The sequence below is a fragment of the Rhineura floridana genome, chromosome 11, assembly GCF_030035675.1.
Source record: "Rhineura floridana isolate rRhiFlo1 chromosome 11, rRhiFlo1.hap2, whole genome shotgun sequence".
NCBI classification, from domain to species: Eukaryota; Metazoa; Chordata; class Lepidosauria; order Squamata; family Rhineuridae; genus Rhineura; species Rhineura floridana.
This window is the reverse complement of record NC_084490.1, coordinates 40055651-40078497: the sequence shown is the minus strand read 5'-3', so window position 1 is coordinate 40078497 and position 22847 is coordinate 40055651. Positions and strand designations below refer to the sequence as shown.

The 22847-nt window shown below is 47.8% G+C and overlaps 1 protein-coding gene across 1 annotated transcript in view; it reads right to left on the bottom strand.

Moving 5' to 3' along the window:
• The window catches only part of PRR12 (proline rich 12), a 42919-nt gene that overhangs the window by 8883 nt on the left and 11189 nt on the right, over positions 1-22847 (bottom strand). The window contains exons 4-12 of the mRNA XM_061590569.1: positions 18775-22265; positions 14043-14661; positions 11925-12244; positions 11316-11432; positions 10290-10423; positions 8892-9346; positions 7534-7659; positions 5421-5518; positions 3083-3211 (exon numbers count right to left, since the gene is read on the bottom strand). Of these exons, the coding sequence (XP_061446553.1) occupies positions 3083-3211; positions 5421-5518; positions 7534-7659; positions 8892-9346; positions 10290-10423; positions 11316-11432; positions 11925-12244; positions 14043-14661; positions 18775-22265 (5489 nt within the window). The remainder of the gene's footprint in view (positions 1-3082; positions 3212-5420; positions 5519-7533; positions 7660-8891; positions 9347-10289; positions 10424-11315; positions 11433-11924; positions 12245-14042; positions 14662-18774; positions 22266-22847) is intronic.

Here is a 22847-nt window from a genome sequence, read left to right as displayed (position 1 = left end):
GGAGAAGGAGCATTCTGAAAAATGAAGTGCAAATCAATCCACAGAGCTTTCCTATGGTCCTTCAGAATATCTAAGACCCACTTTTGAGCCACAACGATGATCCTCTTCAAAGAGTTAAGTTAATGGGCTCTTCCTTGTGGTGATGGTCTCACTTGTCGGAACTGGGGACGCTGCTGGTGAAGAGAAACCTGGACACCTATTGGCTTCCAAATATGAACCATGTGGTGCAGGACGCAATTCTGTTACATTGCTACCCCAGACTGGTTACAACAAAGAAAAGGAGCTGTGTGTAGAGATGAGGGAGGATTTTGTCTGCTCCTCAATTTGGAGTGAACTCCCCTGGGTAATTATAGAGACATTGTGCAGAGGGAAAACGGCTGTGGGATTGCCTTTAAAAAAATATGCACAGAACCAGGACGGTATGGACTCATTTTTGTGCACATGTGGACACAGATGAAAACAAATTTAGCTCATTTGTCCATCCCTAGTGGCATGGATTGAGATGCATGCTCTGCTCTGCAATATTACTGCATAAAGTCAAAGCCACACACAAGTAATATTTTGTTTTTCCCCATCAACACTTGCTAGTAGAGGAAAAGAGTCTCCTTTAGCCTGGCGGCTGAAAACCTTCATGCTGATGGTTTACAAATCCATTGCGGTAGAGATGCTGATGGGAAGGGAAGCTGCCACACTATCAACTTTGCTCAGTGATGCACCATGAAGAGAAAAAAAATAACTGTAGGTGGTCTGCAGGGTGGACCTTCACACTGGGCACCTTTGTGTTCCACCACAGAACTGACCCGTCTGTCTCAGTAAAGGCCAACTTTGGGAAAAGGGTGTTTTAAAAAATTCTGCTAAACTGCTTAGCTGGCATTCAGGTATGGAACTGTTTTTGGGCATTGTTTGCCCAATCAGCCCTCTTGATGAAATGAGAAAGTCGACGCTCGGTATCTCCATTCTATTCAGCGATGGGAGTGTAGGCTATTTTCATACACTCAAACGGGCGATTTCCCTCCCCTCCCCTCAATTCCAGTTAGGGCCTCTGGGGATTGCCCTTCTGCACTTTCTGGTTTCTCTCTTGCATAAGTCACTGCATAGTTTGCTAAGAGTTTTGTGTCCCTGCCTTCTGACACAGGAAGGAGGAATGACTGATGCCAAATTGCCCTCCCAGCACTGGACAACTGAATTTTTGTAAGCGTGTTGCAAATTCTTCATGAATTACTATTCCTAAGAATCAAGAGAAAGGGGCCAGGACACAGTTTCAAATCCTATCACTGTTCCCTTCACTTGGATGAATACTTGAACTGTGAAACTTTTGTTGGACATTTTAACTGGATCACAAACAAAGCCCCCATGAAATGCAGCAAGGCATCCCCCCCCCGCCCGGATGTCAAAAGGTGTGTGGGTAGGAGTGAGGATCCCTGGCAAAATTGGGGTGCTCCTCCTAATCTGCAAAACATGTAGTCAGAAGTAAACACTCTGACTTGGAGAGGGGGAGAAGAGAACCAGGCCTATCTGCCTCCTCCCCTAATCCACAAGGAGGTCCTCACACACTTAGCCGCCAGTCAGAGGCAGCAACAGCAGCAAACACAAGCAGCAGCTGGCACGGCCATGCGCACGCGCTCAATCCACTGCTCCTCCTCGCTGCTTTTAAAAACTGTTTTGCTGCCGCTGCTGCAATAAACACCATGGCCAGACCCACCACTAGCTGCCCACTTGCCCGCTCCCCCAGCAAACAGAATCAGCTGCTGCCAGAGCCGCCCGCTGCCCACACTCCTCCAGAAAAACATGCAGCAGCAACTCAACTCTGGCTTATTGGGTCTGAGGCTGAGCTTCTCTTCCCCACGGAGCCCAACAGAACCACTGCTGGTCTGGTCACTGCAGTTGTGCACAGTAGTTCTGAGTTTTGGCTGCCTCAACCTCACTCACTAATCAGCAGCCCCTCTCCAGCCCCACAAGCCTGGTGGAAGGACACAGATGACAACCACCACCACTTGCTGGGAAATTTCTGAGGACAGAGGTGAGGGGGAACGCATTAAAACCTTTCTTCCGATATGCTCTCCTCCCTGTTTTGAACTGTGAATTAGCAGTTATCTGTTTCTGATAGACTCAGAAGATGGTCTCTTTCTCATTTGTATCCTGCTTTTCCTCCAAGGAACTTAAGATGGTATACATGGTCTTCCTCCCCCTTTTATTCACAACACCCCTGCAAGGTATACATTAGGCTGAGAGTTGGGGACTGGCTGATAGTTGTGGAATTGAACAAGCCGAGACTGTTTTTTGTTTGTTTATCAAGGTTGGCAAAATGTTTTGTTTTGTGCATTGCTGTCATAGTCAAAGCATGGATGGGGGAGTGCTGCCTGCTTCCTGGCTTGGAGCAAGTGACAGAGCATGTGTGTGTGTGTTTCTTTTTCTCTAATCTTAAGTGTCTCATCACCTCTTTTTCCGTTTGTTCTAAATATTTGTATCCTGCTTTTCCTCCCAGGAGCTCAAGGCAGCATACATAGTCCTCCCCAAATACCTTTTATCTTCACAACAATCCTGTGAGATATGTATTAGACTGAGAGCTCTGCAAGTGCACACTGCATTTAAAGAGATCATGGTTTGTTCCATTCCCAACAAACCATGATCTGTAGTCAGGTTTGTTCTTGCCTTACTGTTCATGATTTGCTAGGAGTGAAATAAACCATGATCCCTGGTTTAGACCTAATGCTAAGCCAGCGATTGTAATTTGTCTCCTCCATGCTGGGAAAAGTGAAGTGGGCACAATTCATCCATGCACAGTAAATTAGAGTTTATGGCTTAATGTGACACACGACCATGGCCAGTGTGGTGCAGCGGCTAGAGTGTCGGAATAGGAGTGGGGAGAGTCGGGTTCAAATCTTTATTCAGCCATGAAGCTCTCACTGAGTGGCCTTGGGCTTGTCACTCTCATTGAACCTAACCTACCTCAGAGGATTGAGAGGATGAAATGGGAAGAGAGGGGCTGTTTCTCTTGAGGAAAACGTAACATAAAAATTGTAATCGATGTAAATCAGTAAGGCTGCTACAGATTGTTGACATCATTTTGGCCTCCACCTACCTGCGGTTTGGATACATTCTTCTTGAGTTTGTTGAGTGTCTTGCGGTTATAAGGTTCACCACCTGGGCGCAACTTGACTGTGGTGTCACACGTCTCAGAATGGAGTTGGGGAAATGTGTGGAGCACCTCCTAAGTGGAAGACAAAGTATTCACTCTGAGATACCAGCTTTCATATTAATCTGCAACTGTCAAGACGATCAAGGGGCAGGCGGAAGGTAGACTGGGATCTACTGGCAGATCTCTGGATGAGCTGAAGTAGATCAGCAAGAATTTCTGACTGCCAAGTGGTTCAGCAACGGCCAACAACAAAATGACTCTCCTCCCTCCCTCAAAAAATGGCACTGTGCTGCTGAAATGAAACCAGGAGTGGATTTTTGTGTGGAAGGATGGTGAGCTCAGTTCAGTTCTGCTACTCGAGACAAGTTCCTGGGCTCAGAATTCTCTAACTTTTAAGTATGTTTTTTGCACCCGGCTCTAACTGGTGGATCTCAGGGTTCTAGTAAAAGTAAATACCACAAAATTAAAGTCTGCCCTCCCCTGGAATATATAACTTCACATTGTTATACATCCCCAAGCCCTTAGGGTGTGGCAACAAATTATAGGCAATCAAATGAATAAGAGGAGTTAGGAGCACTCTCAAAGAATGGAGCCAGGGATAGCCACTGAGCAAGCTGGGAGCTAGAGAGGTAGATTACAGCCAGGAGGAGGCCAAAGAAAATGAGTCGACGCCCTTTAAGTAAGTGGGTCTAGGAGATCCCATTCCCTTGAAGGGAGACCACAGTACCATAACTGAACATGCCATTTAAAGGGCCCTGGGTATCAGTTGCCACAAGGCTTCATACAAGAACCCTGAGGGTCAGGCATAGTCTTCCTGCTACCTGCATCATCAGGAGGAGGGAACCACAGATAATTCAAGCAGGGCACCTTCCTGGCCTAGGAAATCAGGTCTCTCTCTCTCCCCACACCCTCCAAAAAAGAACCAATCCCACACCATTGCTTGCTATGTAGCTCCAAAATTTGCTATACTTCCTTCAGTTTCGGTAGCCTGGCACTGAAGGAGGCCACCAGGCTTTCTTGGTGCATGAGCCAGACTGCATTTCCTTCCATCTCCTCTGTTTCAGAAACCGCTTTATTTCTTAAGGCAGTAGAGTGGCCTTTATCAGCACACTCATATCAGGATGTGTGACAGGTTAAATACCCACCACCTATTACGCAATGGACTGAGGACTTCACTGCCCTGGCTACACTAGAACATATTTCATATAGACGTCAATTTGAAGTGGATACCTATTTGGACATGTGGAAGGCTTATATTACATTCTTAACTCAAGATGAATGTACTGATGGGTTATTGTGTCTGTAATATAAACTGATGGTGGTTTAATGTAATAGTATTACTAATGTAATAGTAGGAGTAGTATTCATATATTATTTCCTTTTCTTTGTTTTTTTACTTTTAATAGTTTTATTTATTTTATTTTATTTTTCTTTGTTTCCCCCCCTTTCCTTTCACTGTTAACATTTGCAAATTAAAAATTAATAATAATAAAAAAGAATGCCTGACATTAGGCTGCAGAACACCTTAACTGCCCATGGGCCAGGACAAAACTTCCATGGGACAGCAGGATGCGGAGAGCATCAAAACCTGGCACATAAATCCTCCCTCCCAACAGCAAAATATGCAAACCTGAAGCTGACTCTCACCATATGTAAGCTGTCAACACATAAAAAGAAGATATAACAGTTCTCCTCTTAGTGGACTTTCCTACTCTGGGGTGAAGATTTCATGAAATTCTTTGGAGCTGAGAGAGCAAGGAGAAGTTAGTAGAAGGAGGGTCACACCAAGCCATTTGCTGCCAAGATAGAAGGTCAGAGAAAGTGGAACCCCAAAAGGCAGCATATAGACCAGGTGGGAGGAACCTTTGGCCCTCCAGTTGTTGCTAAACTACAACTCCCATCAGCCCCAGCAAGTATGACCAATGGGAAGGGATGATGGCAGCTATAGTTCAGCAACATCTGGAGGGCCAAAGTTTCACCAAGCCTGATATATAATAAAGTCTAAGTGTGTGCAGAAATCTTCGCATGTTAGGATATAGATGAAAGGGTTTTAGTTCCTCATGGGTAGGAATTAAGGGCTCAGGCTCTAAACCCATAGGGAAGTTACAAACCTTTCGGCCTTCACTTTCTCTCTCATGGCTGTTGTGCAGGTGAATGAGAAGAAAATAGGAAGCCAAATCTTAGAGATAGAACAAACTATGCTTCTAAAATAAACATCTCTACATGATACCATCGGAGTCGAGGGGAGAAATAACATTTTCCACTTGCCCCACTTCCATACCTGTAGTGATGGATTAAGAGACACTCTCTTCAGCACCTTTTTCTTGTGATCGTTCAATATTCCATCAATCTTTCTCATGGGTGGGAGATACAGTTCATCTGAGGGAGGATTGTCAAAAAAGATTAAAGGTCATAAAAAGTTTCTGGGGTGGGCATTTCAGTGTTTGGTCATGGTCCCCAGCCATGGAACATTCTCCCTGGGGAATCTCACCTAGCACCCATGCTGTGGTCGTTCCAGTGTCCAAGACACTCTGTTCTCACCAGCCTCTTAACATCATGTTTTAGTCCCTGTGGTATGGTTTGTGGTTCCTTAGAGAATGGATTTTCCTAATGTGTAGCTCCTGCATTTTTGCTAGTTACTCTTATTTCTTGTTCTTCATCCTTATGATTTACATCAGCCTTTGCCAAGCTGGTGCCCTCCAGATGTTTTGGACTACCAGACTGATGAGAGTTATCATCCAAAACATCTGGAGGGCACCAGCTTGGCAAAGGCAGATTTATATTTTTATTTAGTTGTGGTTTACCAAATGAGGGACTGGGAAAGGAAGATGCTGGCTTTCATTTTATGTTTATCGTGGATTTGTATTGTACCATTATGATGTTTTTTAATTTTACTGTATACTAGCTAGAGAATTTTTATAGACATTTATAAATATTTATATTTTTATAAAGGTTTTGGGAGGGCCTTAGCTCAGTGGTAGAGCAAGTGCCTTGCATGCAGAAAGTCCCAAGTTCAATCCCCGTCATTTCCAGGTAGGGAGACTCCTGCCTGAAAACATGGATAGCTGCTTCCAGTCAGTGAAGGCAATACTGAACTAGACAGACTAATGGTCTGTACAAGGCAGCTTCCTAATTAATAAATAAACCTGTGACTAAGGTCATGGGCATTTACAGAAATCCAACTTTCTGCAGGCAGAATTCTGAACAAGCAGGGAAAGGTGCCATAAAAATATTTACAATGCTGTATTTGCTTTCTGAAGATGATAGAATGCCTGGGCAGGGTCTGCCTTCATCTAAAGGAGCTACCTGTGCTACACATTAAGAGAATTTGTTCACTTTGAGGAAAGCACTAATGATAACCAACTGTCTCTCGTCTTAATGGCATTCAGTGCTTCCAGTCCCCAGAGTAATCATGACACCATCTCTCTCCCCAGCCTCAAAGGGGCGTAATGAGAAATGCAACTGTGTTCCAGCAGCAAGAGGTCAAGGCAGTGATTAAATTTCACAACAGCCTTGTATTTAAGCACCTGCCTGAGAGCCAGAGGTGACAAGGAGTGAACCGGTGAAGGAGGGATGGAGTGCTCTAGAAGCAATTCCTGTAATTTGGATTGTTACACTTATCAGTCATTTGGTATGTTGTGAGCCACTTTGGGTACAATCTTGTGGGAAAGTGACATACAAATAAACAGATGATAATAATGGTAAAAGCAGGCTGGCAAAGAAGGGATCCCAACTCCTTTGTCTCCTGCATAAAAATGCAGAGGGGTGCTGAAGAGTCCCCTTCTCTGCCAGCTCCCAGCAGGCTAGAAATTTTTGTGAACTTGTATCACCCTTCACCGCAATTGAATACCAGGCCAGGGTACAAGATTCAGAGGTACTGGAGTCAATTCTACAACAATAAACCTATAAAAAACACTTGAAGGGTTTAATCCAACTACGTTTCACTCAGAGTAGACCCAATGACATTAAAGGACCTAACTTAGTAACACCCATTCATTTCAATGGGTCTACTCTGAGTGTAACTAATATTGGATACAACCCTAATATATCAACAAACCTTCAGTCTAAGTTTGTGGTCTAGGCCTTAAAGCATGACTTTAAAAAAAGAGCAAGCGTATAGCTCTTATCATGGCAACAAGGAGCAGGAAGGTCAGTCTTTCAGGGAATTTCTGCTTCAGAATTTTCCACACAAGTGGATCTTGTATCCCCACAAGGCCAACCATGACAAAGCAAGGTTGAACAGCTCAGGTCCTCTGACAGAGAAAGAAAGGAGGAACAGGGCTCCACAGGGCTCTCAAGACTGGCCGATGGAAGAAAATATATCCTGAAACTTATAAGGGGCTCCCCTATTGGCCCACAGGCCAATCAGTACACCACCATGCACGAATGCGCACCGTTTGTATCCTCAAGAGCTTGGATCATGTCCGGGTCAAGCGCAGTGCTGACCAGCATTTCCACGTAGCTGCGGTACATCTCCTTCATGGCTCGTGTATTCAGAATGCGGCCTGTTGGCACGCGCTCTATAAAGGAGATAGAACATTGGCTTATTATTTATTTAAGGCAACAAATACCCCAAGCTTTTATAAAAAGTTCTGAGGTGACTGACCGAAAAATAACACACAATAAGAGTACAGGAAAAAGTTACTGTGAGGGAGAGGGAGAAGTAACATGCTGACTGGTATAATAAGAGATCCCTCCAGCTATCATTATGGCACAAATGGAAATTTCCCTCATGGCTCTTAAGATGAAACTGTTCTATTTATATATGTATTTAGCATTTTAAAATTTAATATATTTTAATGGTCGTGCCCATTTAGAGATAGGGGAATCACCTCTCCCCCCCAAAAAAAATAATCTATATAATCTTCCTCAGTTTGGCTCCATGGTCACAGAGACGACCCCTTTCCGGTGGCTCTCTAAACCCTGCTCTGCCTTTGCAGTTTCATCCTGAATCACAACTTGTTTACAAGGCCCTTAACAACTTGGGGGCCAGGATACGTTAAGGACTGCTGGATGCCTTATATCCCTGCCCAATCCCTGAGGTCTTTGAGGGAGTCACTGTTAATGGGGGCCTCCATGGCTCAGACCCACAATTTGCATTGACCAGGAGCCCTGCATTATCATGAGGGTCAACTCTGTGGAAATCCCTTGGCTGATGTCTGGTGCCCAGTGCAGACTGGCTTACTTAATTTATTTTTAGCAGCAGCAGCAGCAATTTTAAGTAAGCTTTTATGATTTTATGGTTAATTTTAACCAATTAAATTTTAACAATGAGGAAGGGGCCATGCTTTGCATGCAGAAGGTCCCAGGTTCAGTCCCTGGCATCTCCAGGTAGGGCTTGAAAAGTCCCTTGCCTAAAACTCTGGACACCCGCTGCCAGTCAGTGTAGACAATGCTGAGCTAGATGGACCTGTGGTCTGATTCCAATTAAGACAGCTTCCTACGTTCCTTCCTATGTTCCTATGATTTCATCCTTTGTATCTCTATTGTAACTTCACTGTATGCTGTTCACTGTACTATGATGTTAAGCAGTATATAAATGGCAGCAATTAAGCAAGCAAGTAAATATATAAATACATACATACATAAATCTCTGAGCTTTGCATCAAAAGTCTCCCTCTTCAACTCTACCATGGACAGTTTCTCCCCTCCAAACCTCTCTGGGCACTCCTTGCTTCATTTCTAGGGCCACTCCATCTCCTGGCACCAATGAAGGCTGGAGGGGGGACAGTGGCTGTGTCAGTCTACTTACCTTCCTCACTCTGCTGGTCAGGGCTGGAATCTGAGTCAGAGGAGGATGCTGCCTCCTTAAGCCATTTTTTCCTCTTCTTGGGAGGAGGCTCAGCTTTCACCTTGGCTGGCTTCGGTTTGGGTTTAGATGCTCCACTGGCTGGGGCAGCTTTTGTGGGCACTGGGACAGGGGGGTCAGCTTTCTCCACCTTGGGGGGCTTTTCTGCCTTGGCCAACTTTTCCGCCTTGGGGGGCTTTTCCGCCTTCTCGACCTTGGGGGGCTTTTCCAGCTTCGGTCCTTTCTCAGCCTTGGGGGGCTTTTCCATTTTGTCTGCTTTTTCAGCCTTGGGGGGTTTCTCGGCCTTGGGGGGCTTGTCTGGCTTCTCAGGCTTCTCTGTGACTTCCAGCTTCTCAGGTTTTTCAACTTTGGGCATCACTGGGACCTTGGGACCAGAGGCCTTGGGCTGGCTCTGTCTCCTGCATCGGGAGAGACACAGCTGTGAGATTCAAAAACAGGCTGTGCTTGAACCACAGCTGATCTGAGGGGTCAGGTTTGCCAAAGCAGGGATGAGGGGGAACAGGCGCAAGGGAGGCTTTAAATGGGGAGCAGTCAGCGAGATGGTGAGGATCTAGGCTGCTGAGGAGGACAAGGTCAGTCTTACATACTGTTGGTTTGTGAAATCGAGGAGTTTGCTACCATCTAATTCGGGTGTGGAGAACCTTTGGCCCTCTAACTCCTGCTGGACTACAACTCCCATCCTTCCTTCCCATTGGCCCCTGCTTGCTGGGGCTAATGTGAGTTGTAGTTTAGCAATATCAGAAGAGCCAAAGGTTCCTCACACCAGATCTAATTCACAGTTCAAGCTGGGGTCAGAGGCAGCATTGGGCAGAACAAGGCCCACGGTGCACAGAAAAGCATAGGCTAGTGAGGAGGGCAGGGTTATAAGGTCATTGTACAGCCCAGCCCCCCTAGTCCCTTGACAGGTATGTCAGGTGGAGGGGTGGTGGTCAAAAATCTGTTAGTTGACTAGGCGGGGGGGGGGAATAGACAGACTAAGCTCTTTGCTCCTTCAGGTAAGGAAAGGGGGGGAAAGGCAGGAACTGGACACCCTCATGCATATGAGGTAAAGTAACAGAGGCCGTAGAAACAAAAAGCGGAGAGTGGCAACAAGAGAGGGTGGTAAAGGATATGTGGAAAAGTTTCCCTTAGAGAAGTCACCTGAACAATTTAATATAGCTTGAATGTTTTGGAGGGTGGAGAGGAGGAAGCAAGAGCTGTGTATTTTCAGCCACTCAGTTGTCATTCTGTAAAAGGGACAGCTTTAAATGCGGAATACATCAGTACGAGGAAGTGATTAACAGGATTTTTAGTGCTTCCCCAGTGCTTCTCTCCTAGGAGCCCTCCCTGATGCTGTTTTACCTGACAGCTTGCAGGGGGCGGTGCCAAGGCTTCTTGGAACAGACGCGGACATAATCTTTCTTGTTGATGTTCTCCAAGAATTTAACGTAGAGCCGCTGGTACCGGTTCTTGGCATCGCCAAAATAGCCCAGATACTAAAGGGGGTGAGGCAGGGAAGGAAGGGGTTGAACATCAAAATGGGGAGAAAGTGGGGGGAGAGAAAAGGTCCCCCAAAAGACTCCCCCACACTCAGAACTGAAAAACTAACCCTTGGCCCAAGATATTAATCTGATCAAGCCCATTTACTCGCAAAAGATTCCTAAACACAAAGGGTTGCATCCAGCTTCTACTCAGAGTGGACCCTGAAATTAATAGATCTAAGCTAGTTATAGCCATTACTTGCAATAGGTCTACCCTGAGTAATGGATTCAATTCAAAATTGGAAAAGCAGAGAAAAATGCACTGATTCATTTATCTACAAGTCACTGTCAAAAAAGTATTTGTGTCTCTGGCTTACCCGTATTATTTTAATTTTACTTATTTAAAATATTACTTAAGCCACTCTTCATTAGTAAAAGTTATACCAAAGTGGGGTTACATTAAAACTTTAAAATGGGAAACATGATAAAACAGCAAAAATGACTAAAACACAGCAACAATTGATAAAAACATATAAAAGAAATGCAGAAAATTGCTGACAGTGTGTGGGTGGGCGGGTGGGGGATACGTCAGTATTTATCCCACTTTAAACAGTCATGGCTTCCCCCAAAGAATCTTGGGAACTACAGTTTGGGAATTACCCTTCCCAGGATTCTCTGGGGAAAGCCACGACTGTTTAAAGTGGGATAACAGTGGAATAAATATATGGCGTAAATGTGGCCATACAGAAAAGAGTGAAAAGGCATGGGGGCGGCACAAAAACCTGAGATCAAGCCATTGTGCCACGTATCATCATGTAAGCTCACGAGGCCTCCCACCTCCAAAGCACCCTTGCCCGTGTTTACTGAGAGCACAGTTTTACATAATGAATGGGTGGTGGGGACTTACATTGCTCGTAGCACAAAACTGCCGCTGCCCATCCTTGATTTCAGGGGTGAACTTCTGGAGCAAAGCTTTCTGTACCCGCCAGATTGGGGGTGGCTCCCGCCCAGTCTGAAGGGCAAGCTGCAGCAGGACAGAAAAACGGGTGCTGGTCACAGGGATGCTAATAACCCTAAATAAGCTTAGCTGCTGCTCTTGCAAATAAGAACCCAACAAGAGCCCCGCTGGATCCAACCAAAGGCCCATCTCGCTGAGCAACCTGTTCTCACAGTGGTCAACCAGATGCCTGTGGGAAGTCCACAAGCAGGACCTGAGTGCAACAGTACTCTCTGCCAACTGCGATTCCCAGTGACTGCTATAAGCCCAACTGGGTGGGTGCAGATCCGAATGGCCCCTTGGAAGAGAGACTAGTGGATGCCCCAATGTAAGATTTCAATTTTAAGTATTTTTAAAACCATAAACTCAAAATGTTACTCAAGAATAAGAATTCAAAACCCTGAAACATGTGAAAGACTTGAAAATGCCCTTCTAACTGTATGCCTCGAGGTTCTGTTTCTGCTCTGGTCATAGCCTTAAACTACACATCCTTGCCAGCTGTTGGGACTCGTTACACACCTTGAGGGCCTGAACATCCTCAACACGAATGACAAACTCATCGCGCTCTCGGAAGATCCCCTCCCCGCCACTCTCCACCTCCTCTTCATCCGTCTCTCCGCAAATGGCTGCTGTCTCCTGCTTCTTGGCGAGGTGAAGGGGCCTTGTGTCCTCAGGATCCTCAGGCTCAGGAGATGCCTGAACAGGTGGCTCTTCAGGGACAGGAGGAGCCTCCTTGGGGGAGGGAGCTGGGGAGATGGGTGGTGGGGGTAGCTCTTGCTGGACATCTGCCTCCACTGAGGGAGCTGGGCTTGGAGCCTTCTCCTCCACTGGTGGCACATCTGGGGGTGGGTGGGGAGGAAGTGGCAGGGGTTAGCGAGCAGGAAAGAGGAAGAGAAAACCATCCAACTCAATAGTGCCCCCGCCCCACAAGGTATGGAATAATTTCCCCAGAAAAGCTTGCCTGGAGCCTTCTCTACGGTGTTTTCAGAATCAGGCATATACCTTTTTATTCACCTAGGCCAGGGATGGGGAACTTGTGGTCCCTCCAGATGTTATTCAACTCCCAACTTCTATCAGCTCCAGCAACCTTGGCCAATGGTCAGGGATGGTAGGAGTGGAAGTTGAAGAATATCCAGAGGACCACAGGCTCCTCATCTCTCACGTAAGCTTTTTAATTACAGTTTAAATTCGGGCTATGTTGTGTGGTCTGTGTTGCAACAAAGGCGTTTGTTTGTTTTTGCGGTCTTTTACTTGTTTCTTGCTTGATTCTACATTATTATACATGGTATTTTAAGCATTGTTTCACTTGTAAGACACCCAGAGAATATTTATTGATGGGCATCTATGTGAATTAAATAAATAAAATGGGTGCTTTGGAATTTACTACTCCATTTACAGACAAACAGCCTAGTTATGCTTAAATTGGACTCACTGAAACCAGTACTTACTGGTTTCAGTAGGTCTACTCTAAGCATGACTAGGGCTGCAATCCAATACCTATCTACTCAGAAGTAAGCTCTACTGGATTCAGTGGGGCTTACTCTCAGGTAAGTGTATACTGGATTGCAGCCTAAGTCTGGATCCCACCCACTGTAATGAATATATGCATTTTTTTCTTTCTATATATCCACACTTGTATTTTTTTAAAATAAACGTTAACATTTTGTCTGTTAGCTTGTATTTCTTTTGTTGTATTTTCTTTTGCCTTTATTGTTATATAGTCTATTCTAATTTTTTTAAATTGCAAAAAGAACCAAACCCAACAGCAACCAAAAGACAGACCAAGAGAGAAAGACAGAGACACAAAGAGTGGATGCGAGTACAGTTACATGTATACTACATTCACACTTCCCAGGGATTGTCACTTGAAAAAAAGTTAATTATAACTTCAGAACTACCAAGTTTGACTGATATTGTACTTATTATTTCTGGAGGAGTAGCCATGTCAGTCTTCTGCAGCAAAAACAGGTAACAAACCAGTGGCATCTTAAAGACTAATCAATTTATTATGGCATAAGCCTTCACGGACAGTCCACTTCATCTGATATGTGAGGCGGACTCCAGTCCATGAAAGCTTATGCCATAATAAATGGTTAGTCTTTAAGATGCCACAAGGCCCTTTGTTGTATTCACAGTGTTATTACTTTTGGAAATGGCACATTCCCCCCCCCCCCAAAAAATAGTGGAAAATTCCCCATAAAGTTTTCTTCCTGAAATTGGATTAGTAAATGTATTCAGCTGTATGCAGGTGAGTAAGGCTTTCTTCAGCACTGCTTAAAACAATCTTGAGTTTGAACTTCAAACTAGACAGGGAGCGGAGGAGGGGGATTTTGTAGGAAAGAGCGCACTCAGACATGACTTGGTAAGTGGCAGTCTTAGACAAGTGATTAAGGAAAAGATAAGAGCTCTTATGTGCAACAGAAAGGTGTTTGATTATTAAGAGTTTTTACATTCAGGATGCAAGGGTTGTTAAAGAGAGTACAGGAGAAAATACATACTAAATATCATGCGGAATTCTATCCTGCCCAGAATCTAAAGCCAAAAAAAGCAAGAAATGAGAGAGGTTATGTAAATCAGGTGATACAATGGCCAGCAGCCCCCTCAAGGTTTGGATGGGGATGGGGGACAGGCACTCACCATTGGGTTCTCCCTCTTTACGGTCAGTAGGGTCATAGAGCGCCGAAATGGCCGAGGAGATGCTCTTCTGGAGGTCCTGGTTCTTGCTGACCGAGTCTTCCTCGTCAGATGAGAAGGAGGGCAGCGTCTCCAGATTACGCTTCAGCTCCTCATCTAGCCGCTTGCAAGGGCTGGTGCAACTCATTACGAGCCCAGCCGGATCCCCCTCTGGCCCATCCAAACCACCAGGCAGCATTGGGGGTGCCATGCTGAAGGGAGGCGGTGGCTGGGAAGATGAGGAAGAGGATGTCGCTGATGGAGGACGGGGTGTCTTAGAGGGGCTGCCCGAAGAAGCAGCCACAGTAATTGTTGCACCAGGGGCCCCGACTGTGGCTGCCGAGGAGGTGGAGGAAGAGGAAGAAGGCAGCGTCTGACGCTTGCCTGACTTCAGAAAGTCCAGGAAGGAGGCCATGAACCCTGACTTCATCTCAGGCTGCTTCTCTTCCACCTCCTTGATCTTCTGTTTGATCTTCTCTCGGGTCTGGCTGCTGTCCAGACTGCTCTCTTGAGTGGGCTGATGAGACGGGGTGGAAGCCTCCAATTGAGACCCCTCCAAACCTTTTGGGACTGGCAGTTTGATCTGAAGAAAAGAGAAGGGATAGGAATTGGGGGAGGGGAGGAGGAGTCTCAGGGAGACTTCCTCGACTCCCCCCCGCACCCAATGCTGGCTTTCCATCTTGACTTGACAGACCTCCTTTTTTAGGGTTTCACCAGTCACCAGCTCTCTGGGCCCATCATTTTGAACCAAATCAAGATCTATTTTGCATATATTTTGCTTCCAAAATTATGGATTTCTGAGAGCTCTGGTTTGTTTGTTTGTTTTCCCAAGGAACTGAGTGGCAGATGGAAAGGGAACAGAATGAGAGAAGAGCAGGATGCCCAGGAGTTAGCTCACATAAGAAGGAAGACATCAACAGGAAAGTTCTGCACTGCACTGGAAAACATCCTACAGCCAACTGGAAGTCCCACCCAGTTCACCTTTTGACCCTTCCGCAGACACAGCCTATTTTCTCCACTAACATAAGGACTAGAAACCTACCTTCTTTTAAAAAAATCAAACCTGAAATTCTCAAGGTACCAAATTCAGCATCATTCTGTACTTGAGTGAAACATGGGGCATACACACAGATCTAGCAACCCATAATCTCACCACTTCATTCACTGGTTCTCAAAGCAGTCACAATCTGCTGAACTAGTTTTGTACACTCCCAAGAGATCATACAATCCAGGGTTCCTACTATCAACAGACTCTGTCATCCAGCTTGGCAGTATCCTGCACCCTGAAAACCCCAAAATTGTGCAAAACAACAAAAAAAGCTACACTAATGTTAAAAGTATGCAAATAGTAAAGGTTTGCAAATGTTATGCTGTTCTAATTGTACACATTATCAGACACTGCTTAGATTAAAAAAAAAGCTAGATTAAATAATTTTTTAGAACACGTTCCAAACACCATACTTAAGAAAGCGTTCTCATCTTGTCTGTCATAACATTTATATTAAACTGCTGAGAGAGGCTATCTGAAGAACTGGGCTGGTGCTGTCAGTATATTGGTGACACTCAGCACTCTCTCTCATTTTGATCTGCTCGAAAGGATGTGGAAGAAGTCTTGAATCAGTGCCCAATGGACTGGACATGGGTAAACAAGCTCGATCTTAATCCAGACAAGATGGAAGAACTGTTGGTCAGGGATTCTACTGATCTGGAGTCAGGTAAGTGATCAGTTCGTTGTGGACTGAGTTGCACTACCCCTTAAAAACCAAGTACACCAATTGAGAGTGCTTCTGGATCCAGTCCTGAATTCCTAGTTGGCAGAGATGGCCAGTGCAACTTCAGTTCGTGTGCCAGTTGCATCTCCTCCTGGAGAATCAGGCCTGGTCACAGTGATGCCTGCCCTGGTTCACATCCAGATTAGATTACTGTTAACTCATTCTATGTGGGGCTACCTCTGGAAGGTGAACAGAAGCTCCAACTGGTACAGAATGCAGAAGCCAAACTACTGTCTGGGTGTAAGGAATTCTGTTCCTATCAGTTTAGTGCTGTTTCCGCTGCCTTGGCTGCCAGTTTGATTCAGGCCCAATTCAACCGGCTAGCCTTACCTTTTTAAGGCCCTAAGCTTGAACTGTGCAGACGGCCTCTTGAAATTCTCCACCCTCATTTGTGGCCAGACAAATTGAGAGCTGCTTTGAGTGTTATTAATGGAAAGGCGGGGAACAAAAAGGTTTTGATAAATAAAATAAAAACACAATTAAAATGAGGATTTTACAAGACAAACAAGGCCTCTCAAGTAAGTTCCTTTTTGCAGTGCAGCACAGAAAATGTCACAGCCTTGAAACCTAAATATTTTTACAATCAAAAGATGCCACTAAACATTTGTCTTGTGCACCTCCAAATGTGCATGGTTGTGTTCGCAGTATTACACTGGCTCTTTCAAGAAGTGACTGTAATATGGTTCCAGGAGGGGGGAAAAGGGGGGACGAATAAGTTACTGTTATTATAGTCAGGCCTGGCATCAGTACAGGACATCCTAATGCAGTTACTGGGGGCCCTGCACCCTCACAGGGCTCACTACTAAAAACCTGCCCTTTTCCCTCAAGTGCCAGGGAGCCATGAGTGGGCAATCTAGGAGCTGCCATTTTAGTGCCCCCTCCCCCCGCACAATGCCTGCAATATAGCATCACTTAGGCACACTGTAGGAACTCAAAATGGTGGCTCCCAGACCTGGGAGCTACCTAGTCCTCATCCAACGATTGCTGTAGCTCCTTCCACTGCTAGCTAAGCCCACCAAGGGGGCCCACCAGCAGAGGGCCGCCTCAAACTTGGAGCTGACCCTGCACAGAATTAGGAATGTGATGGTAGGCCACAGAAAGGAGGTGTGTATGCAACCACCCGGCCCAAATTCTGATGCCTCGTTCAGACACTGAGTGCATCTTTTCAAACTTATCTTTGTAACAAAAAGGGCTGAGAAGGGATTGAACAAGCAAGAGCACTGAAGAATCATTCTGTGAAAATAACCAGAAACTTTCCAATGGCAGGCAGAGCTTTGGTGGCTAAAACATCTATGCAGGGCCAGGCTTACTGAGGTGATGCAGGTACTCTGGGAGGTAGATTTGGAGGCAAGGAGGAGTGTGCCACTTTCTGCCTCCGATCTCATTCTCTCCAGGTTTGTTTGTTCTTTAATTAACAGGACAGCAACAGCATCTGAATAATTTTGAATAACTAACTCATTTCCATAATGTTAAGCACAGAATTTGAATTGTCTCTCTACCCACAAGTAAATATACAATAGAGGTAGGGACCTTTTCTTCACCCCAAGGGCCACATTCTTTGATGGGCAACCTTCTGGGGTCTATAATATGCCAGTGACGGGTAGGACCAGAAGCAAAAGCAAAAGCAGAGCAACATATGTGACTCCTATGCAAAAATCAGAGGTTTTCATGCACACACCTCACACGTGCATCTCTCCCTATCCAGGCAGGCAAGAGGTGTCATCACCATTCTGGGACACATTCCAACCAGGCAAAAGCACTCAAGGAGAGCGCAGAGACAAGTCAGCAAGGGGCATGACCTAGGGAGAGTCCTGAGGGCCAGAAAAAGAGGCCTGGAGGGCCACATTCAGCCCCTGGGTCTCAGATTCTCCATCCTTGGTGTACAACTTATGACAAGCCCTGACTGCAGCTATATACCACATCAGCCAACTATCATAACACTTTCATACCCTTCATGGACTTCCCTAGCCAACAGTTCATCTACCCACTCCCTATACAGCTATGCCACTGGTGTGATCCACACATAAGAGAATTCCAAGGGCTGCTTTATATGTGCCCACAACTTGGTCGCTGCCCCACCCTCCAAAACCCAAGCATTTGCATGGAAAGTGTTATACAGACATCAGTGAAACATCTCTATGGGAGTGGTCCCCACTGGTGTGGTTCCTAGAAAGCAGATTCAAACATTCCTGAAGCCATATGGAGCCCTGATCACACATAAAGCAATTATTTACAGTAATCACCCCACTATAGGTGCATATGAATGACCCTTGATATGTGCTGTGAGCTATTCCTTGACTTAACCGTCTCTCCAGTGTATCACAGCCAACAGCTTCAGGAGCATCAAAGGCCTGCCTGCTCCCCTTCCTTTATATGAGTTGGAGCCATAACTAAGTGCCCCAACTGAACTATGCCCAGGAGTATGCACATGATTTGCATGCAAAAGGTCCCAGGTTCAGTCCTTGGCATTTCTACTTAAGAAGGATCGGGGTAGCAAGCAATAAGGAAAGACCCTCTGCCTGAGGACCCTGGAAAGTTACTGCCAAACAAAGTAGACAATACTGGAGTAGACAACCAAAGAGTCCAACCTGATATATAAGGCAACTTCCTACGTTCTCTCACCAGTCTGCTCTTCATCTGAGCCACTCTGCCAAGCCAGAAACCACACATCCCTGCAATTTATTTCTGCCTCTAGTCTTAGCACCAGGCACCTTCTAAAATTCTTAAGCCAGGGATGGGGGACGTGTGGCCCTCCAGACTGTGTTGGATTACATCTCAGATCAGCCTTGTCCAACACAGCCAATGGCCAGTGGAGATGGGAGTTCTAATCCAACAACATGTTAAGAGGGCCGCAGGTATCCCATCCCTGCCATAAGCCCTGCTGCTTAGCAAATAAACCCCGCTGCCTCCCAATCCCAGCTTACCTTGAGTGGTTTGAGGGACTCCAAGCCTGCTCCTGGTTCCACCCCCTCCTCCCCGGCTTTCTTGCCCCTCCCTCTCCCCCGGCCACGGGGCTTCTTGGTGCCATCATGAGCAACACCATGGGGCGGTTCAGTCAGGGGCCGGATGCGGGGCCTCCCCCGGGGGCGGGGTGGGCCCTCTCGTTTGGGCTTTGTAGGCTTGCGACCCCGGCGCTTGGGCCCCTCCATGAGGCCACTGTTGGGCGGGCAGAAGTCTATGTCACCCATGGGGCTGAGGCTGGTCCGGTTGGTCCGGCAGCTGGAAATGAGGTCTGGCAGCAAGTCAGGGAGGCGGCGGCTATTGAGGCGGATGTCAGCCGGGACATCCTCCTTGTCTTCGTCGTCTTCAAATTCATACTCCTGGGCATAGTTCTTTTTGGGCGGCTGGAAAGGTGGCTCCCGCTTCTTAAGTAGGTGGAAGGATGAGGTCTTCAGCAGCTTCTTGGGCTTCGATGAGCAGAAAATCGGTGATGTCAGACCCGACTTGGATTCAGAGACGGGGGCTGTCCCATGCTGGCCAGACTGAATCAGTCCCAGCTGTTCTGTGTTGACTGTTGAAGGCAACTCGTGCTTCACTGACACAGAATCTAACCCCAAGTGCTGTCCATCCCCACTTTCCGATGGGCAGTAGCTCTGGTACCCTTGTCCTCCTTGCATCATGTCGTAGCCTCCCCCTTTCATCCCCTCTCCCCTCTCCATGCCTTGTGTGCCATCATCCGGCTTGGGGAACTCATCTCCAGCACAGGGAGGAGGCCCAAACATATCCTCCATGCCTGGAAAGAAGCTACGGTCTTCATCTTGCAACAAAGAGTCCGGGAAGCAGATGGAGGTGAGGGGAACAAAACGCTGCTTGGCCCCTTGCGGGCTGGGACTTTCGAACTGGTCCTTGCCCTCAAGCTGGCCTTGAGGGACTTGCTGAGAGGAGTCTGGGTCCAAGCTGCCATCAGGAAGGAGATGTTGTTGGCTCTGGACCGACCCGCTTTGCCCCAGGTGGGACTCCAAGCTCAGCTCTGGCTCCAAGAAGTCCTGGATCTCTTGCGACTGGGAAAGGTTGCCTTGGGGCATCACCTCCATGCCCTCGGACTGCATCCTTTCCTGCTGCAGCTGGCCTTGGAGCTGTGGGGATTGCTGCGGCTCAAGGAGCTGTGCCTCCATGCTCTGGGAGCGCACGTGAGCTTGGTGCAGGTGGGCTTCCAAGGCCTGCATCTGGAGCTGCGGCGAGGGCGCCTCGGCTTGGTGCATGCGCTGAGGCTCCATAAGGTGGACGTCCAGTGGGGTACGGACCTTGCCACGGGAGTGCAGCTGGCTCTGGGTGTGAGTAAGCACCGACTGGAGCAGCTGGGACTGCTGCTGTTGCTGCTGCTGCTGCTGCGAAAGGGAGAGAGGGGGCAGGTCAGGAGGGGAGTCCAACATCAGTGAAGCACCCTGCTGCCCAGGCATCAGCCCGTGGGGCTCCATGGGGTGAGGCTGGGAGGCATGCTCAGGGGTCTTTTGCAAGTACGAGTGGGCTTGGGAGATCTCCTTGCCACCTGCGTCCATGTGCCCACCTTGGAGGTGCTGCTCCACCGACTTCTTGATATCTTGCCCGTAAGAGTCCATGGAGCCAGCTTGGTGGCTGTAATGGACCACAGAGGTGGCCAAGGACTCTGGGGTCGAGCGTGTGTGCTGGTACTCCTTGGGCCTCTCCCCTTTCTTCTTTTCCTTTAGGCTCTGCAGGGATATCTCAAGGCCTTGGTTATCCAGGTTGGAGTTGGTCCGGATGACGCTCTGCAAGTGGTAACGCTCCTCCGTCTTGCTCAGCTCATACCCCAGCCCTTTCCCAGCCCTCTCCTCGCACTCCACCATGCCCTCAGTGGGCACCCGTGGTGGGCTCTGTGACTGCAGAAGATGCTGGATCAAGAACTCCTCGTCTTCCGTGCGCTCAGATGACAGGAGGTCCGAGTCAGCCTTGGCTTTACCATAAGATGCAGCCCTCTCCAACCCGCCTTGGGAACTCTGGTAGCTCTGGGTGTGAGCTGTCTGCATGAACGAAGGAGACAGCACAGACGTGAGGTACTTCTGAGACTGTCCGGGTGACGCCACACTCTGGGGCCGGTTACTGGTGGGTGACTGGAGAGGCCGAATGATCTGGGAAGGACTCGAGTCAGGAAGGTTCTGGCTGTGCGAATAGCCAATGGACTGGCTGTGGCCCGGCATAGCTGGCGAGTGGCCAGTGCTGTAACTCAGGGACGGGCTGGCTGTGGGCATCCCCTGCGAGTGAGCTGGTACGTAACTTGGTGTCTGGCTGACAGAGACGTGAGGCTCGGCCTGGACACTGTACCCAACAGACGATAAGCCTTGGAGCTGCTCAGGTGAGTAAGTCTGATTCTGACAAGTCTGCAGTCCTTGCCCACCCTGCCCGGCCTGGCCCTGTTGGGCCTGCCCTGTTGTTGAGTAACTCTGTGCCTTGCTCACGCTCGTCAGGTCTTGGGCCTGGCTGCTGCTGAAGCCTTGCGAGGCCTGGCTGACCGAAGACAGATTCTGTGGCTGGCTGACGGAGTAGCTCTGCGTTTGACTCATGGAAAGCAGGCTCTGGGGCTGCCCAGGTGAATAGGCCTGGGACTGGCTCGCAATGACAGAGCTGGGCTTCGGCGTGGACGAACTGTAGTTGCTTTGGCACTTGGGCGTGGCTGTGGAACGGGGCGGCTGGCGGGAGGCCGAGTAGCTCTTGGATTTCGAAGAGGAGGCTGTGCTGGAATAGCCAGGGGACTGAATAATGGGGCGGTAACTTTGGGAGGGCTCTTGCCGCGTGGCTTGGGAGGTCTTCTGCTGCTGGGAACCTTCGCTGCTGGCAGGGGACTGTTCGCCCAAGGGGCTGCACGAAAGACTGGAGCGGTGGGGCATCTGCTGGTAGCTGCCCCCACAGCTCAAGTAGTGCTGAAGGGAATGGGCAGCGGGCAACTGGGGTTGGGCACTGGAAGGCCTCTGGTAATGCTTGATCACGCTGTCCTGCCGGGGGATGGCCCGGTCGATGGAGGAGGCCGGCGAACTGGAGAAGACGGAGGTGTTGTAGAGCTGGGGCGTCTGGTCAGAAGGACCCAGTGAGGACGACAGGAGGTTGAACTGAGAGGGGAGATGGCGGGAAGCGGACTCTTGAGCGCTGCGGTATGCTGAGCTCTGGGAGGGCAAGCCTGTGCCCAGCACTGCACTGCCCAGCCGGTCAAAGCTGAGAGATGAAGGAACGCTGGGCTGGGAGGACTTGATGTGAAGCAGGGGGTCGTGGGGAGACAAGAGGCCATTGGAGGTTGGGCTGAAGGTAGCGTCCTGCAGGGTGAGTGAGGAAGTGACTGGGAAGCTGCGCCCACTGAAAGAGGCTGGGTGCTGGTAAGCAGAGAGCGCCGAGGAGGAAGGAAAGGTGCCAGAGCCTGGGAGGGCCCCCGAGATGAAGAGCTCGGCAGGCGCTGGAGTGTGCATGGCTGGAAGAAAGAAATAAGAAGAGCATCAGGACCTTTAGTGTGGTGGCACCTATCCTCCCCTTAAGTATTAGGCAGGCACCATCTCTGTTATCTTTTCAGCACCTACTGAAGACCTTCCTCTTTCAACAAGCCCGTTAAGTAGAGACCTTAGCCCAGTCTGCATCTGTACTGGAATTGCTTTTTAAGATGTTTTTAAAGTTTTGGGTTTTTTTAAAAGATGTTTTGTTTTTAAGATGTTTTTAGTGTTTTTTCCCTTATCTGCTGCCCTGGGCTCCTTCTGGGAGGAAGGGCAGGATAGAAATTTAATAAAGAAAGAAATAATAAAACAAGGTGCTGTCTTTGGACAAAACCAAACAATTAATAGGCCACCTATACCAGGTTTAACTTTACAGTAACAAGGTATATTAACAAGGAGGGGTAACAACAAGGAGGCATTAGCTGTGCCCAAAGAGGACTCCTAAAGGACGCAACGAGACTGGCTTGCCCTGCCCTCATGATCAAGACTGGACTTCTGTGATGCAGGCTGTTATAACTCAGTGATAGGCCACATGCTCTGCATGCAGGAGCTCCCGTGCTCACTTC